Here is a 19,961-nt window from a genome sequence, read left to right on the forward strand (position 1 = left end):
GAAATAAGTTTCATAAAGAGGTTGCGGAAGAATGTTGTTCTGTAGTACACTTTTTGCATGACGTCACACTGTAATGACGTCACTACGCCATGCTCATCTGTCCCCTTAGTAACTGACGTCACGATGCATGTCAGTTGTCATCGCCTCGTACAGCCTCCTACATTAAACTACTCTGTAGCACCCTGTTTCTTAGTTTGCAGTTGCTTCACTCGGCTAACATCACCACTGGTGGAAACTTTGTGTTTATGTTTTTCGACACATATATGTCTCATTTCTACTCACAATTAAACAGCGATATGGCAACGTTCGCAATGTTTACATTCCCACAATGCATATAAGTTGTAGAATGAATGAATTCATATGTTTGTTATGAATGAAAAAGTAGTTCCGTCACAACGTGACCTATTTGAGAGGTCATCGGTTATCCAATCAAATCGTTAGAATCTCAGGTCAAGTCGTTACAACACAGGTCAACACGATACGACACTTTAGTGAAGTACGAGATTAGTATGCAGCAGAAATTAATTTTAACTCATTCTCTTCCTCTAATGGCAAACAAAGATTTGACAGTGTTTTTCTTTTACAGAAAACTCCAAGATAACTCTGCCTCATCAGCTGACGAATATCCCCCCGGCCTTAGAGTTTCCTTCTCTCAGACCTCGCTGGAACACCAATGAGGTCAGTGCTTGTGTTAATTTTGATAATTTTAATAGAGGTAATATAGTAGTGCAACACTGTTGAGGTCAGTTCTATTTCTTGTATTAAAAGAGTAGTACAGTCGTATGAACTGAGGTCATACTATGACCTTTATGGAGGAAATATAGTACTGGAACACCAATGAGGTCAGTGCCTATTTTAACTGTGGAATAACAGTAGTGGAACACCAATGAGGTCAGTGCTTATTTTAACTGTGGAATAACAGTAGTGGAACGCCAATGAAGTCAGTGTTTATTCTAACTGACGAACCCGTGAAGGTCCGGGTTAGAATAGTGATACCGCTGACTTGGTTGACTCATGTCATTGGTTCCCAATTGCGCAGATCAATGCTCTTGCTGTTGATCACTGCATTGTGTGGTCCAGACTCGATTATTTACAGAGACCGCCGCCATATAGCTGGAATATGGTGTGTGAGTGAACATACCTTAAGTTTTCATCATCATTCTCATGATACCCTCACAGTATTGTGATCCGTGAAGGTCTGGGTTGGAATATTGGCCTTCAGTAACCCATGCTTGTCGTAAGAGGCGACTAACAGGATCGAGTGGTCAGGCTCGCTGACTTGGTTGACATATGTCATCGGTTCCCAGTTGCGCAGATCGATGCTCATGCTGTTGATCCCTGGATTGTCTGGTCCAGACTCGATTATTTACAGACCACCGGAATATAGCTGAGTGTGGCGTAAAACTAAACTCACTCACTCACTCATAGTATTGTATCACTGTCTACAACTAACTGCTGTGTTGGTATATTTTGTCATGTAATTTGAACGAATACTGTTGTATCAAATTTTCGAATATAACAGGTGCTTTGAAGATAGAACATGAAAAAAACATTGCTATGATATTGTCAGAAATGGCTGATATATTACAATGCATACTGTGTCTGAAATTGTTTGTTTTTTTGTCATCTGAATCAGAACTCAGCATGAGTTGAGGAATAAGTGGGCCTTATTATGACCATAATCATGATAATACAGTTAAATGTTCAAGGTTGAGAGAACCCTCAACCAGGTATTTTCCCCATAATAAATAGTAGTCAAGGGAGGACTCTGTGACATTAACAATGACAATTTGTTTTCAGGAGATAGCATCTGTGCTGATAGCTTTTGACCGTCACAAAGAATGGCAGATCAGAGAACTCAAAATCAGGTATTATCAATGTCATTAATTTGGAAATGTGAAGTAGTTCAGCTGTAATCATGGTTATTCACTGTTTATTAAAACAGTTGCAATGGTGATTGCAAATAATGATGATAATACCTGACGTTCCGAAAATAGCTGATAACAGTGTATGATATGCATGCTGTGTGGCATGCTAAGGCTCATGATTATTTGATGAAGTATTAAATGTGCTGGGTGAAGTGATGGATTTCCTGCATGAATGGTAAATAGGGAGTGTGTGCCTGAATTGACATGTCCCTTGTTACTAAAAATAAGTCATATATTCATTTATGCAGTGAAAATGGTGAGAGGATGCCAATGCATATTGTTGCAACTTGCCAGCATTACAGTAAATTAAGCATTAAACTGACATCAATGAAACTTTGGAAAGGCCAGTGATTAGTGTTACAGAATGACACTGGTCTGCTAGCCTGAGACAAGTGAAATTTAGAAGGGCCATTGAATGATATGCCACCAATGAGGTCAGTGCCTATTTTAACTGACGAACCCGTGAAGGTCTGGGTTAGAATATTGATACCACGGACTTGGTAGACTCATGTCATCGGTTCCCAATTGTGCAGATCAATGCTCTTGCTGTTGATCACTGCATTGTGTGGTCCAGACTCTATTATTTACAGACCGTTGCCATATAGCTGGAATAGTACTGAATGCGGCGTAAACTTAACTCACTCACTTTAATTGACGAATAACAGTAGTGGAACACCAGTGAGGTCAGTGCTTATCTCAATGGAGGTAAAAGAAAATGTGAAATCATGCCATATTTCAATAGAAAGACACTGTGGTGTGTGAGTGAACATACCTTAAGTTTTCATGCCAATGCATATTGTTGCAACTTGCCAGCATTACAGTAAATTAAGCATTAAACTGACATCAATGAAACTTTGGAAAGGCCAGTGATTAGTGTTACAGAATGACACTGGTCTGCTAGCCTGAGACAAGTGAAATTTAGAAGGGCCATTGAATGATATGCCATGTTGTCGAAAGTGACATTTTGAAAAAGATATTGATTAACCCTTAAAATGGTTGGCAAGCCTAGGCAAGTTAAATCGTGAAATGGTGAGGGCATGTTATTTGTGTCAATGTGGGAAGGGCTAATGGAATAAGGATTGTATTAATTCATGGTTTCAGGCCTCCGAGTGGCTCCATGCTGCTGTACAGCCGGAACAAGGTCAGGTACCGCAAGGACGGCTACTGCTGGAAGAAGCGACGCGATGGCAAGACTATCAGGGAGGATCACATGAAGCTCAAAGTACAGGGGGTGGAGGTGAGGGGTACAACTAGGATGTGTGCTGACACTGACTTCAAAAGTATGCTTGTTCAACTCAGCAGTAGACGAATGTCTGCTAATATGTACAGATGTCACTGTCAGCCTTTAATTGTTGGTAATAAGGGTTGACTTGAATAGGCCCCAATAGTCAGGTCGCTGATTTGTGCCAATGTCGCACAACATCATTTTGTCTGACCCAGACTCAGTTATTTACAGGAAACGGGTGGTGGGGTAGCCTAATGGTTGAAGCGTTCGCTTGTCACGCCAAAGACCTGGGTTCGATTCCCAACATGGGTACAATGTGTGAAGCCCATTTCTGGTGTCCCCTGTCGTGATGTTGCTGGAATATTGCTAAAACGGCGTAAAACTAAACTCATTCACTATTTACAGGAAATAGTAATATAGTATTGCAGACTGTGATGTAAAAGGCAAATGCAAAGGGGATTTGGCCATGACAAGACATGAATGATATGATGCAATATTTCTGAGACCTCCTCCACACTTCTGACACATAACTGGTAAATTGACCACAAAGTATTGACACACCGAATCTCTGCTATCAGATTCAGATTCTCAGATTCAGCAGAGATGCATGTAGGGCACAAGTCTGAGCTTGCTATTTGAGTTTGTCAGATATTATCCAAAGAAGTACAAGCCATTTTTGGATGTCCCAAGTTGACAGTGGTAAATGTTTCAGAATTTCAGTAAAGTTGTATCACTGGATTGCACACATTCAGTTTGCTGTAGTCATGTTTACACTGGTAATTGTATGATGTAGGTGGACACCTGATTACTTGGTTAATGTTGGTGGATACCTGATTACTTGGTTGATGGTGGACACCTGATGACTTGGTTGATGTTGGTGGGCACCTGGGTACTTGGTTGATGTAGGTGGACACCTGATTACTTGGTTGATGTTGGTGGAGACGTGATTACTTGTTTGATGTTGGTGGAGACCTGATTACTTGGTTGATGTAGGTGGACACCTGATTACTTGGTTAATGTTGGACACCTGATTACTTGGTTGATGTAGGTGGACACCTGATTACTTGGTTGATGTTGGTGAACACCTGATTACTAGGTTGATGTTGATGGACACCTGATTACTTGGTTGATGTTGGTGGACACCTGATGACTTGATTGATGTTGGTGGACACCTGATGACTTGGTTGATGTTGGTGGACACTTGGTTACTTTGTTGATGTAGGTGGACACCTGATTACTTGGTTGATGGTGGACACCTGATGACTTGGTTGATGTTGATGGGCACCTGATTACTTGGTTGATGTAGGTGGACACCTGATTACTTGGTTGATGTTGGTGGAGACCTGATTACTTGGTTAATGTAGGTGGACACCTGATGACTTGGTTAATGTTGGACACCTGATTACTTGGTTGATGTTGATGGACACCTGATTACTTGGTTGATGTAGGTGGACACCTGATTACTTGGTTGATGTTGGTGGACACCTGATTACTTGGTTGATGTTGGTGGACACCTGATTACTTGGTTGAAGTTTAGCTGATTGAATGATGATTGTGTTTGTTTTTCAGTGTATTTATGGTTCATATGTGCACTCGGCGATCCTCCCTACGTTCCATAGACGCTGTTATTGGTTGCTCCAGGTGGGTGTCATGTGTACTGCAATTAACTACTTGTATGACAAGCACACTTGTAAAGAATTGATGGATATAACTAATTGGTTCCCAACCACTTGATGTTTAAGTCGAAATCCGGACTACATATAATTTGCAACTTATTATTTGCGATATTTTGTAGCTGTGGCATGGATGTACAATTGTAAGTATGGCCTGGCCTGTTTCAGAATCCTGACATTGTTCTTGTCCACTACCTGAATGTCCCCTACCCTGACAACACCAAACTGAGCATTCCTGTTTTATCTTACGACATGGAGAAGAAAGAATGGACCAAGGAAGAACTTGTTGATCAGCTCAGGCCTATGTGTAAGTTGACACCTGCCCCCTTAATGAACTTTGTTGTTAAACATTGCATTTAGGAACATTCTAGTTGTATACTGCTGGCCAGACGATATTCAAATCTGGACCAGACAATCCAGTGATTGAAACCATGAGCATCAATCTGAGTGTTTGGGATACGATGACATGCATCAACTAAGTCGGGAACCATGACAACCAGAACCTGTCAGTAGCCTTTAGTGACAAAGATGCGTGCTGGAGACACATTCTTAAAAAAACTTCATATGCTAGTCCAAGCCTCTTCTACCAGAGCAACTCCAAAGTAGATACTTTTTACAGACTAACTGTCACCTCAAAACCAACTACAGTCAAATCCCGATGAGTCGAATGCCGATGTCTCGAATATTATGCATAACTCAAAGTACCTGTCGGTCCCAACCATTCCTTGTTATAGTTGTCATCATTTGATTTCCGGTTACACGAATTCGTCTCATAAATACACACGATGCCTCGAGAAGGAAATTTGGTCCCATGAGATTTAAACAACAGCAATCTTGTATACATAAGCCGAAGTCAGTCAATGAGAAGGTGATTGGTGTAGCAAACTGATCCAATTAACAAACCAGCGCGGCTCACACCTTTCCACCATTGATGGGTGAGTTCAAAAGGCGTATTAGTGATTTTACGGAAATCCCTGTCTGTGCTAATCAGACTGGAAATGATAAGGTGCCCCTATTAGTGATAGGGAAATCATTAGGTAAACAAATGCTTAGGTGGAGGAATTAGGACTGGATCATCTATTTTTCTACCCTCATAGACATACCTATGTCTCGAATACATTGATAAGTCAAATTTATTACTTGGTCCCCAGCGATTCGACTCATCAGGATTTGACTGTAAATATCCTACCCTCAAGTGACAAAATGTTAAACATTGATGCTTCAAGATTACACTTGTTAAATTGTTGATAACAGAAAATGACAGAAGCCATTATAGCTTGCAGAAAATATTGCATTTCTTTTATAGATGATGATTTGTAATAATAACAGCTGTAGTCCTTTATATGATGCTATGAATGTATCTCTTGCAGTGGCATGTGGCCGGAGAGTGGATCTTGGTCCTGAGCAAGAACACATGGTAGGTACAGTATGTCTATATGTTTTGAGTAGTTACTGCTTTGGATTTGACTGATTCCCAGAAGCTTTTATAAACATCACAGTGGCACAGGGGGTGACATTATAAAGTAGTGCAATTCACTGTGCAGAGTTGCATCACTCAGGCTTATGATGATGGGTTTAAATTGGGGATTGGGTCTGATTGTGTTTCATTATCAACATGTGTTTGTGAGATTCTCCAAAGTGGCTGACTTGTAAGAGCTAGATCACTTTCCCCTCACATCATACTGAATGCTGTGAAATAGCTGAAATACTCTTCAAAAAGGTGTTAAGCCAAACTGTATGAATATATTCAGTCTAAGACTATACCCCAGACTCTGTGCTGCCTCCATGGTGAATGGGATCAAGCATTTGACTGGGTTTGTAGCTGATCCCCTGACCATGTCATACCTGGTGATTGGCATTATGGGGAAAGACAAAGAATGGCCAGATATTCAGTGTGCCACAAATATGACTAATGTCTTATCATTAGGAGTGTGTTAATGGACCCAGGGTGTAACTCAGTGTTGATGTTCCTGGTAAATGTTTGGTAGCATTGTGAAAACATTGTCCTTTGTCTTTCAGGTTGAAGAAACGATTGAAGACTTTGTTCAACAGTTGATTAACCTTCGGCAGGACAAATCTGGGAAAGCCAAACCCCACAAATGCACTCCTTCCTGTGACAAAAACTTTCCTCATTCCAAATGCACCAAGGACTCATCCCCTCCAAACACTGCCAGCCTGGCACACAATCGCCTGGTGTCCATGTTGCAACGCCACACCCAACGCAGCGCCACCCAGTCGGTAGCCCCGCCTACACCTGAGCTTCACACCAGCCAAGTTGTGATCACACCCACTTCAGCTCCCTCGTCTAACTCCAATCAAGACTTGAACCACACTGCTGCAGCTCCTGCCCCTCTCATCCTGAATCTAGCAAGTCTTCACGCGGAAATGGTCTGATCTTCGTCAGCGGACATAACACATCACCCATCTCCATCATCAACAACTCTCTCACCACGCCCATTCACACTATCACCGCGGCAACCCTGGACACACAGGGCCGTTTCCCACAGCCTCAGATACTCCAAACCATTCCCCAAGTGCTTGCTGGTTTCAAGCAAGATGATAAATTATCACAACATATTCACAATATCCATACGCATGACTCGAACGGGAAGTCTCCCGTTCCGATGAATATTGCAAGTGATGTTTTGTCGGAGCTGGCAGGCACCCAGCAGGACTCGAAAGATCTTATTCTTGATCAAATGTCAGCCACAATCTCAGATACTCAGCGAAATCTCCACAATACATTAGACTCGCTCATTCGCGCGGGGACTGCTCGCACACTGTGGGAACACATGTGAAAGATAATTCGGGGACTGATAATTGTGATACTCTTGATGGCAGCTTTTCCTCATTTCCCAGTACTGATCTCAATCTTGATTATCTTCTCGACTTGCCCGAACTTTATGACTGTCCTGATTTGCCTGACACAAATGCAAGTCTCGGGACGTCAAGTGGCGGAATGCCGACTTCTGTCCCGCTCATCAGTTGTGCTAACTGCCTCAGCAACCAACAAGCTCAACAATCCCAGCAGCAACGGGCAGAGACACATCAATCTACAACATCGACGTCTGTTACGCCAGACACACAGACAGCAGACAACACTCACTCACAGCCGGACACAGACAGCAGTTTCTCACAGGGCATCATCACAGATTTCTCACCAGACTGGTGCTACACAGATGTGAGATGCATTGAATTTTATGTATAATTATGTTGATCAAAAAATAATAATTGGATCCCTCTTCGGGAGATTGGAGTAGATCTCCAGTAATCTATGTTGATCTCAAGTAATCTATTTTGATCTCAAGAGGTGACATAATGAATGGGGTAGTCAGGCTCAGGTGCTCAGGTTTTTGTATGTCATTGAACCCTGTTGGCATACTGGACATCAATCACTTGATTGTTTGTTACAAGTGGTGCATGTCGGGGACCTGCATCACTTGAGCTTTCCTCACATACCTGACTGACACTGTGATGTAACTGAGACACTGTAGCAAGCAGTATGAGAACCAGGCTCTAACTCACAGATATTATACATTACAGAACCAAGTACAGAACCTCAAGTTTTGAGTATCCTTACCAGGATTTGTTCTAGGTTGTGATTTGAGAGCATGTACATTGTAGGATGTATGCACAAATATTGTTGATCAAAATGAATTGTTATCATAAGTATTTTACTACTCTAGTCTTTAGAAGTTATCATCTTTTAGCTATAGGATTTACATGCCTATGACAGGGTTTGTGACTTATTAGATGTGATGTTGCTATTGAATGATGATGTTTGTTGAAGGGTGGCACGAAGATCCTGGTGACAGGCCCATGGTTCTCCACGTCCACTTCCTACTCTGTTGTGTTCAACAGTAAGACGGTGCCTGCTACACTTGTACAGGCTGGAGTTCTCCGGTGCTTCACTCCAGGTCAGTGTCTTCTAGAAGAGGGTTCTGGGTTGGGATGGGTCACCAGTTGCCTGTACTGGTCACAAGAGGTGACTGTCGATTGTGTATTGCAGAAGGGGGCTCTGGGTTGGGATGGGTCTCCAGTTGCCTGTACTGGTCACAAGAGGTGACTGTCGATTGTCTTGCAGAAGGGGCCTCTGGGTTAGGATGGGTCACCAGTTGCCTGTACTGGTCACAAGAGGTGACTGTCGATTGTCTTGCAGAAGGGGCCTCTGGGTTGGGATGGGTCTCCAGTTGCCTGTACTGGTCACAAGAGGTGACTGTCGATTGTCTTGCAGAAGGGGCCTCTGGGTTAGGATGGGTCTCCAGTTGCCTGTACTGGTCACAAGAGGTGACTGTCGATTGTCTTGCAGAAGGGGCCTCTGGGTTGGGATGGGTCACCAGTTGCCTGTACTGGTCACAAGAGGTGACTGTCGATTGTCTTGCAGAAGGGGCCTCTGGGTTAGGATGGGTCTCCAGTTGCCTGTACTGGTCACAAGAGGTGACTGTCGATTGTCTTGCAGAAGGGGCCTCTGGGTTAGGATGGGTCTCCAGTTGCCTGTACTGGTCACAAGAGGTGACTGTCTCCATTGTCTTGCAGAAGGGGCCTCTGGGTTAGGATGGGTCTCCAGTTGCCTGTACTGGTCACAAGAGGTGACTGTCGATTGTCTTGCAGCAGAAGGGCCTCTGGGTTGGGATGGGTCACCAGTTGCCTGTACTGGTCACAAGAGGTGACTGTCGATTGTCTTGCAGAAGGGGCCTCTGGGTTGGGTTGGGTCACCAGTTGCCTGTACTGGTCACAAGAGGTGACTGTCGATTGTCTTGCAGAAGGGGCCTCTGGGTTGGGTTGGGATGGGTCACCAGTTGCCTGTACTGGTCACAAGAGGTGACTGTAGATTGTCTTGCAGAAGGGGCCTCTGGGTTGGGATGGGTCACCAGTTGCCTGTACTGGTCACAAGAGGTGACTGTAGATTGTCTTGCAGAAGGGCCTCTGGGTTGGGATGGGTCACCAGTTGCCTGTACTGGTCACAAGAGGTGACTGTCGATTGTCTTGCAGAAGGGGCCTCTGGGTTAGGATGGGTCACCAGTTGCCTGTACTGGTCACAAGAGGTGACTGTCGATTGTCTTGCAGAAGGGGCCTCTGGGTTGGGATGGGTCACCAGTTGCTGTACTGGTCACAAGAGGTGACTGTCGATTGTCTTGCAGAAGGGGCCTCTGGGTTGGGATGGGTCTCCAGTTGCCTGTACTGGTCACAAGAGGTGACTGTCGATTGTCTTGCAGAAGGGGCCTCTGGGTTGGGATGGGTCTCCAGTTGCCTGTACTGGTCACAAGAGGTGACTGTCGACTGTCTTGCAGAAGGGGCCTCTGGGTTGGGATGGGTCACCAGTTGCTGTACTGGTCACAAGAGGTGACTGTCGATTGTCTTGCAGAAGGGGCCTCTGGGTTGGGATGGGTCTCCAGTTACCTGTACTGGTCACAAGAGGTGACTGTCGATTGTCTTGCAGAAGGGGCCTCTGGGTTGGGATGGGTCTCCAGTTGCCTGTACTGGTCACAAGAGGTGACTGTCGATCATTGTCTTGCAGAAGGGGCCTCTGGGTTGGGATGGGTCTCCAGTTGCCTGTACTGGTCACAAGAGGTGACTGTCGATTGTCTTGCAGAAGGGGCCTCTGGGTTGGGATGGGTCACCAGTTGCCTGTACTGGTCACAAGAAGTGACTGTCGATTGTCTTGCAGAAGGGGCCTCTGGGTTGGGATGGGTCTCCAGTTGCCTGTACTGGTCACAAGAGGTGACTGTCGATTGTCTTGCAGAAGGGGCCTCTGGGTTTGGATGGGTCACCAGTTGCTGTACTGGTCACAAGAGGTGACTCTCAATTGTTTGCAGAAGGGGCCTCTGGGTTGGGATGGGTCTCCAGTTGCTGTACTGGTCAAAAGAGGTGACTGTCGATTGTCTTGCAGAAGGGGCCTCTGGGTTGGGATGGGTCTCCAGTTGCCTGTACTGGTCACAAGAGGTGACTGTCGATTGTCTTGCAGAAGGGGCCTCTGGGTTGGGATGGGTCCCCAGTTGCTGTACTGGTCAAAAGAGGACATGTCATGTCATGTCATGTCAACAGTGCTCTTTCTTCATGTATCATGAGATTTTTTTGTAGGTTCTTTTAGTTATTTTTGTTTCAATGTTTGATGTCTTATGACCTTCATGTCTTGCAGCACATGACGCTGGCCTGGTGACGCTGCAGGTGGCCAATGATGGTTTTGTCATCTCCAACAGTGAGGTGTTCGAGTACAAGGCTCGGGAAAAGCCTAGTTCACAGTCAGCTCACAACGAATGGTTCTCAATGGATTGTAAGTAGTTGTTACCCGCTCTTGGCTGTAGGGGGCAGTGTGGGGCCCTGTAGGGGTGGTCTTACAAGACAAAAACATAAAATATTTTATTGAAATATTGTTACAACTGTCATAGGTATTTAAAATGGACATTTTAATGCTTATATGTACCCCAAGGAGGACTTCTTCTGAAAAAGAATAAGCATGAAAGTCAACTCAACTCATTGACTCACTCACACACTCACACATTGCCTCTGCTGATTCAAAGTTAATCATCATTGGTGTTTGAGATTTAGCTTTCAGCACGGCTATTTGTGCAGGTTTTCCTCCTGATGACACAAGTCTGTGACGTGCTGGGATTGGGAAAGGCAGGGGCCATGGGCCATTTTGCACATTAGAATAAAAAATGGCCCATTAAAATGTTGAAGTTTACTATTGATAAAAGGGCAGTGGCCCATTCTAAGTTCAGAAAATTGCCAATAATCCTGAAAATGGCCCGTTGTCAAAGTTCTCTATCCCAATCCCTGGACCTGCCTCACATTTAACTTTCATTCCACATTAGGTTGACATATATTTGTAACTGATAACCAGAATGAAAGAAAGCCCTATTATTCCACCAAATGTGTAGGTATCTAAGACATGCATCACTTCAGGCTTTCTTCCCATATGAAGCTGACATGTGATGTAACTGAAATGCTGTTTACGCAGTACAAGTAAGCTTAGGCTCAGTATTATTCATTACACTGCTATACTTCTTCTAGGGTTTGTTAGACTCGGTATAGCAGTTTAATGAATGAGTTTAAGTTTACTGAGACTGGCTGTTTACATGGCGTGAAATCCAGCTCATGCTTTCAGCCACTTGTTCGTCTACTTTTGACAAGATTATTTCAAAGCTTCATCGTTATTGCTGGAATATTGCTGAGGCATAAAACAATATGCACTTTCTCAATTTCAACAGTAGTTCTGTTTCTTTTTCATTCGAAATGTATTGACACATTAAATTAACTGCAGTCTCCCATAGTAAATCTTGCCAGTTGACGTTGTGAATGTTAATGTGTGTCGTATACACTTTTTCTCAACTTCAACAGTAGTTCTGTTTCTTTTTCATTCGAAATGTATTGACACATTAAATTAACTGCAGTCTCCCGTAGTAAATCTTGCCAGTTGACGATCATGTGAATGTTAATGTGTGTCGTAGATTCCTCATACTTGGTATATGTACATAGATGTGTGTATATATAGATGGGTACATTGTATATGCAGGTGTATGTATGTCGATGTGTGTACATAGATGTGTATATCAATGTAAGTATGTAAGTGTGAATACATAGATGTGTAGTCCAGTGTGTTTATGTAAGCAATGTTTTTGTTTCAGCGACGGAGATGAAATTGCTGCTGGTGGAGAGGTTGGAGCAGCTGGAGAAGAGGCTCATGCCGGCTGACAAGAACACAGCTTTCCTTGACAAGCAGGTGAGTTTTCCTTGACAAACCAAGCAGTTGAGCTTTCCTTGACAAGCAGGTGAGTTTTCCTTGACAAACCGAGCAGGTGAGCTTTCCTTGACAAGCAGGTGAGCTTTCCTTGACAATCCAAGCAGGTGAGCTTTCCTTGACAAGCAGGTGAGTTTTCCTTGACAAACCAAGCAGTTGAGCTTTCCTTGACAAGCAGGTGAATTTTCCTTGACAAACCAAGCAGTTGAGCTTTCCTTGACAAGCAGGTGAGTTTTCCTTGACAAACCAAGCAGTTGAGCTTTCCTTGACAAGCAGGCGAGTTTTCCTTGACAAACCAAGCAGGTGAGCTTTCCTTGACAAGCAGGCGAGTTTTCCTTGACAATCCAAGCAGGTGAGCTTTCCTTGACAAGCAGGTGAGTTTTCCTTGACAAGCCAGGCAGGTGAGCTTTCCTTGAGAAACAGCTGAGCTTTCCTTGACAAACTGAATTCTAATTATCAACTGACAAATTGATATGCATTGTAAGCATCGGAAAAACGAACTAGTCGACATATAATTGACTTTAATTTTCTCAGACTGCTAATTAGCCTGGTCTCCCTTTGAGTTGGGAACATGTTAACTTTATTACTTCAGTATCAGTATAAATGAAGGTGTAGGTTTTAACAAGGAGTCTTGGACTTAGATGAGTGTTATGATGTTGTTTGTTGATCACCATTCCAGCATAACCTGAACATTGACCATGAGAACACTGAGTGTCGTCTTGTGCAGTATGTGGAACACCTAGCTGGTCGACCATGGCAGAAACTAGAGACCTACCCCAAGGCTGGCCATGGTGGACTGACGTTACTTCATCTAGCGGCGGCCCTTGGCTATGCCAAACTCATCAGCTCACTTGTTAGGTGGAGGTGAGTAGCCCTGCTTCTGGAATCAGTGTTGGAAATTAGTCCGATTTCTTGAGACAAACTTAAGTCTGAGTTTTGACTTAAGTTAGAGATTTTACTCAAATTTGAGAAAATGTATTTCCCAGAATGAACTGAAATTGATATTAAACTCAAACATAGTAGACAATTGAGTTTCGTGGATAGATTACTTAAGTTGTTCGGGCTTTTTTGTTTTAAAAATACAGTTGAGTTAAAAATTCAACTGTTTCAGATTGTCGAACTCAGTTTGAAATTTGAGTAAAAACCTAAGTTTGTTTGAGTGCCCTTGAAGTTTGCCTCTAGTGTCAATTAACCTGGAGATGTGGGTTTTTGTTTGTGCTACCAACCATTGGTTAGCTTGGCTTTAAAGCCTGTCATGGTATAGTGAGGACATAGCTGTTGTATATGTCCCTGGTTCTTTGGGGTTTTTTTGCTGCATTCAACAACTTTCCAACCATATCATTGTAGCCTTTAAATGTAAATGCCTTGATGAGACAAACCAGTGGTTGTTCTTATGAGCAACGCTCGAGGTCTAAGGGTTGCAACAACATCCAGTCAACAGGGTGTGGATCGATGGATGGATGGGATGGATGGATGATGGAATGGTGGCTGGCTGGCTGGCTGGATGATGGAATGGATGGATGGATAATGGGATTGGTGGATGGATGATGGGATGGGTAGATGGATGGATGATGGGATGGGTGGATGGTTGGATGATGGGATGGGTAGATAGATGGATGGATGGGTGGGTGGATGAGTGGAAGGATGGATGGATTGGAATGGGATGGATGGATGGTTGGATGATGGGATGGGTAGATAGATGGATGGATGATGGGATGGATGATGGATGGATAATGATGGATGGGTGGATGGATGGATAATGGGATGAGTGGGTGGGTGGGTGGATGGATGATGGATGGATGATTGGAAGATGGATGGATGAATGGATAATGGGATGGGTGGGTGGATAATGGGGTGGGTTGGATGGATGGATAATGGGGTGGGTGGATGGATGATGGGATTGGTGGATGGTGGATGGTTGATGGGAAGGGAAGGGTGGGTGGATGGATGGATAATGGGATGGGTGGATGGATGGATAATGAGATGGGTGGATGGATGGTTGGATGATGATATGGTTGGATGATGGGATGGATGGGTAGATGGATGGATGAGTGGGTGGATGGATAATGGGATGAGTGGGTGGATTTATGGATGAGGGTGGATGAATGGGTGGATAATGGTATAATTGGGTGTATGGATGGATAATGGGATGGATGGATGAGTGGGTAGATGGATGGATGGATAATGGGATGGGTGGATGGATGATGGGATAGATGACCGGATGGATGATGGGATGGGTGGATGGATGATTGGGTGGGTGGATGATTGGAAGGGATGGATGGATGATTGGAAGAGATGGATGGATGATGGAAGGTATGGATGATTGGAAGAGATGGATGGATGATTGGAAGAGATGGATGGATGATGGAAGGGATGGATGATTGGAAGGGATGGATGGATGATTGGACGGGATTGATGGATGGATGATTGGAAGGGATGGATGGATGATTGGACGGGATTGATGGATGGATGATTGGAAGGGATGGATGATTGGATGGGATGGATGGATGATTGGACGGGATTGATGGATGGATGATTGGAAGGGATGGATGATTGGATGGGATGGATGATTGGATGGGATGGATGGATGATTGGAAGGGATGGATGGATGATTGGATGGGATGGATGGATGGGTTGGTGGGTGTATGGGTGATGGGATGGGATGGATGGCTTGATGATTGGAAGGGGTGGATGGATGGATGATTGGATGGGTTGGTGTGTGTATGGATGATTGGATGGGTTGGTGGGTGTATGGATGATGGGATGGATGGATCCATTCTTACCCAGAACTGATTTATAGAATGTGATAATGATGATGACCCCGATATGTGTAATTGATTAAAATAATGACCATGGTAATGATGATAATTGATTGACCATAACCATCATTAGTTAATAATATAGTTTTCTCCTTCTTTGACAGGTCTGACATCTCCAATTTAGTTTTAGAATATGAAGTTGATGCTCACAGTGTGGACAATCATGCCTGTACACCATTGGTGAGAAGCTTATTAGTTTAGCATTATCCTGATCATATCTGTTTATCTGGACCTGCTTCGAGACTGATATGACCCATGAAGGTCTGGTTTACACTTGATCATCAGTAACCCATGCTCACGCCGAAGACCCGGGTTCGAATCCCCACATGGGCACGAAGTGTGAAGCCCATTTCTGGTGTCCCCCGCCGTGATGTTGCTGGAATATTGCTAAAAGCGGCGTAAAACCAAACTCCGTCAGTCAGATTGCTGCGGAGACTTGCCGACTGTGGGGTGCACTGCCTCATGCCAAATGTCCCTGTTGGCGGCCGGTTGTCCCTATTCCTTTGGGAGTGGGAGGCAGCCACAACAAATCCCTGGGTCCTGTCCACACTCAGGGATGGCCATTTGCCACAGTGGAGGCGAGATCCTCCGTCCATCTCCGGGGTTGGGCACACTCCTGTGCCGACTTCCCGAGAAAAGGCGGATGTACTCCGTGCCGAAGTTCAGTCCTTACTGGACAAGGCAGCCATCGAGGTGGTTCCTGTGGGTCAGCAAGGAGAGGGGTTTTACTCCACCTACTTCCTAGTGACCAAAAAGGACGGAGGGTTCAGACCCATTCTGAATCTCAGAGGGCTGAACAAGTTACTGGAGGTGCCGTCTTTCAGGATGGAGACACTCAGGTCAGTGATCTCCTCCGTCGAGAGGGGATTGGCTCACGTCAATCGATCTCAAAGACGCATACCTCCATGTTCCAATGCACCCCGAGTTCAAGAAGTACCTCCGGTTCTCCTGGGGCGGTGGGGTAGCCTAGTGGTTAAAGCGTTGGCTCGTCACGCCGAGGACCCGGGTTTGAATCCCCACATGGGTACAATGTGTGAAGCCCATTTCTGGTGTCCCCCGCCGTGATGTTGCTGGAATATTGCTAAAAGCGGCGTAAAACCCAACTCAGTCAGTCAGTCAGTAACCCATGCTTGTCGTAAGAGGCGACTAATGGGATCGGGTGGTCAGGCTCGCTGACTTGGTTCTTACATGTCATCATATCCCAATTGCGTAGATTGGTGCCCATGGTGTTGATCACTGGATTGTCTGGTCCAGACGCGATTATTGACAGACCGCCGCAATATTGCTAGAATATTGCTGAGTATGGTGTAAAATTAAACTCACTCACTCACTCCAGACTCACTCACTCCAGCCTTCAGTCTGCAGCAGCAGCTGTAGAAATTCCCAAATGATAAATCCAAATGTCCAAGTTCACGTTGCTATGTTACAACTAATGTGACGCCATGGTGGAGGGGATTCGTCTTACACTGATAACAGGACCAATAAAGAGGAAGAGGCTTAAATATACTTTGTACTGAATGCCATTTTAAAAAAAACTTAAATTAATAACCCATTTAGTCCAAATTTGCCTGCTACGGTGTGTTGTTTGGAATATTATAGCCTTGTTTCAGTTTTGGTCGTCATCTTACTGTAAAATCTTCAACTTATCTAATAAATTACTGTCATAAGGCCAAACAAAAAAAATGTTGTGGTTCCAATTACACCTCTTTAAAATTTAGGGTAGGTAGGTAGGATTTTATTTTTAACACATGTTTTTTTAGACATAAACTACAAACTAATAGCACATTTATCAATGTGTAATTGTTTATTTAATCAAGCTTGAGGCCATCATGTCATCTCTATCAGAATGACCGATGTCTGTCGGTGCTGGAAAAAACAATGGCTTATTTTATTCATACCACTTACAAAAGTAGGGTCGGCACCAGAATTCAAGGGTTGGTCGGGTAATCGGAACCACAACATTATTTTTTTAGGCCTAAGCCTTTCGTAAAATATGAGTCTTTGATCACCTTAGTGCTGAAAACAGTGGCCAGAACCACTTCTCTTACCTTTGCACTTGTATATTTCAGATGTGGGCATGTGCAAGAGGAAATATTGATGCTTCTTTGACACTGTATCATATCAACACGGGGCCACTCAACATCTGTAATAAGGATGGACGTCTCCCTCTCACTGTTGCTCGAAGCAAGGGACATCACAACCTTGCCAATCAAATCGAGCAGTTAGAGATAGTTCGTCTACAAGCCCCGCCTTCATTTCCCCCATGCACTTCCACAGGATCATTTGCTGGTGCAACTTCTTCTTTTTCAACTTCGGACTCTATCACAGCGTGTGACATGTCACCAACTCCTTGCCATATCTTCCCTAGTTCTCACAAAAACATTTGTGATGACAAGCAGGAAAATCTTCACATCGACATACCTCCTCCCCCTCCCTACCCAGGGGATTCCAAGCTCGTCAGGCGACTCAGTGAACAAGTCATTGGTACATGTCATCGCCAGCTTAGCAAACGCTATTCAGTGGATATATTGCCGAGTGGGGCGACAAACGACCAGACTTCGCCCCAACATGATGCTTTTCAGAAGCCTATTCGGGAGGCCAATTCTGAGCCCCATCTGTCATTGGTTGGTGATCATCCAATCAGTGCAGTGACGGACTCTGCCTTGCTACCAGTTGCTCAACGTGATCTGGCATCGCCAGATATTCTCATGCAGACCGAGTCTTTGCTCAACACCATAGCGACAGAGTCTGGGAAGGAGACGGATGGTCTCCTCATGCAGATGGATACAGGTAAGTGGAACAGGACAACTAAAAGACTATACGAAACTGCTCTGATAGCAATCAGCTTGAAAGTTACCGAAGGATTTTGCTGGTTTTGTTTGTTGTTAAATGCCTCTTTCAGCAATATTCCAGCTATATTGAAGGGTCTGTTAGTAAAGCCTGGACCAGACGATCCAGTGATCATGACCATTGATTCATCGACATAATGAATATTGATCTATGCAATCAGGACATGGTGTCATGCATCATTTAAGTCTGCAAGTCTGACTGATGGACCCTGTTAATCAGCTCTTTCAAAAAACAAGGATTTGCTGAAGACAAATTCTTACCCAGATCTTCAGTGGGGGGCATTTTTAAAATAAAAGTCTTGTATGCTTTAAGGTAATTTGAAATGTGACTTGTCGTTTTAACAATAATTGAAACAAGTCCCCCCAAAAGATCATGAAATTGGCATTAGTGATGATCAGTGACACATAATGGTTATTACCTAATGGTTAACCACTCGTCATGCTGAAGACCTGGGTTTCTTTCCCCACATGGGTACAATGTGTGAAGCCCATATCTGGTGTCCCCTGCCATGATAATATTGCTAAACGCGACTTAAAACAATACTCAATCACTCACTATATTATTGATATATAATTATTGCTAAAGTATATTAGCAAGAACTCTTGAAGCATTTAAACTGAAAAACTTTGTTAATTATTGATATATGTATGTACACCATGGTGAATGTCAGTGATGCAAGGTCTCTATATCTGTAGATGAGGTATCATCTGTGCGGAGTGACAGCCCTTTCATTGATGTAGAAAAGATCTCATCTGACGAGGAGGCGGAACACAAAGCAGCTGTTGCTGCTGCTGCCGCCGCCGCTGCTGCAGCATCTGGTGAAGGTAAGACATATAATGAACCTCTTCTAAATGTAAAAATGTTATGCAGTGAAGGGAGAATTGATATACTGTGTATTGTTTCAGCTTAAATCCATGCTTTGTTGTGTCCATGCTAGAAATCTGTGATTGTGGGTTTGCCGACACTAATTGTACTTATGGGTGTCTTGAAAGCTGTCAATGGCTTTGACCTGCATCACTAGGGGCTCCCTCCTAAATCCATATGTAATGTAACGGAAATTCTGTTCAAAGTAGCTACAAACTCACTGTTAGCCAAACTGCCAAGGAATATTGCTCACAATGTATGTGGTTCGTATGGATTGGAAATTTAACAGGCTGCCATGTCATAAATAATGATATGTGCATTTATACTACGCCAAACTCCAGGCACAGAGTGCTTGCTCATGGTGTTACAAACAAAATGAAGTCACTGCAAAAAGTCATAGGTGGGTTTTTTCATGGGTGTTCACAAGTTATGGAAAGTCCTAAAGAGATAGGTTTTGAGGTTGCTCTTAAAAATGTCATGGGATTCTGCCTCCTCGTCATGCTGAAATTCCTGCTGATTTCTGTGTTTAAAAGAACACAGGAACAAAACCTCATGTATTGCACCAAATTATTTCAGGTGGTGATCATGAAGGCAAGAACCAAATGGTTACCCTTGCCAACCAGATCATCGCAGCCATGCCAGAGCGTATCAAGCTGTCTCCTGCCAAGGAGGAGGAGTGTGGGGTGAGCAGTCGAGCGAGGAGCGAGTCATACAGCTCGGCCCCGTCTCAAGGCTCACCTCCAACCTCATCATTTGGGGATGATTCTGGAATCTCAACACCAATGACAGATAGTCTGGCCTTTGACGAGTACAGGTAGGGACTTGAATATGCCACAGTGATTAAAACTCACTTGTCACTTT

The 19,961-nt window shown here is 44.0% G+C and overlaps 1 protein-coding gene across 1 annotated transcript in view; it reads left to right on the forward strand.

Annotated features, from left to right (window-relative positions):
- The window catches only part of LOC124271870 (calmodulin-binding transcription activator 1-like), a 47,668-nt gene that overhangs the window by 18,361 nt on the left and 9,346 nt on the right, over positions 1-19,961 (forward strand). Inside the window, 17 exon segments of the mRNA XM_046707026.1 lie at positions 587-678; positions 1,801-1,868; positions 3,030-3,165; positions 4,723-4,794; positions 4,995-5,133; positions 6,197-6,243; positions 6,846-7,203; positions 7,206-7,617; positions 7,620-8,007; positions 8,617-8,743; positions 10,966-11,100; positions 12,455-12,549; positions 13,247-13,431; positions 15,491-15,566; positions 17,456-18,176; positions 18,932-19,060; positions 19,677-19,914. Coding sequence (XP_046562982.1) covers positions 587-678; positions 1,801-1,868; positions 3,030-3,165; positions 4,723-4,794; positions 4,995-5,133; positions 6,197-6,243; positions 6,846-7,203; positions 7,206-7,617; positions 7,620-8,007; positions 8,617-8,743; positions 10,966-11,100; positions 12,455-12,549; positions 13,247-13,431; positions 15,491-15,566; positions 17,456-18,176; positions 18,932-19,060; positions 19,677-19,914 — 3,418 coding nt within the window.

Source organism: Haliotis rubra, unplaced genomic scaffold (assembly GCF_003918875.1).
Source record: "Haliotis rubra isolate DU_JTF1 unplaced genomic scaffold, ASM391887v1 Scf164, whole genome shotgun sequence".
NCBI classification, from domain to species: domain Eukaryota; kingdom Metazoa; phylum Mollusca; class Gastropoda; order Lepetellida; family Haliotidae; genus Haliotis; species Haliotis rubra.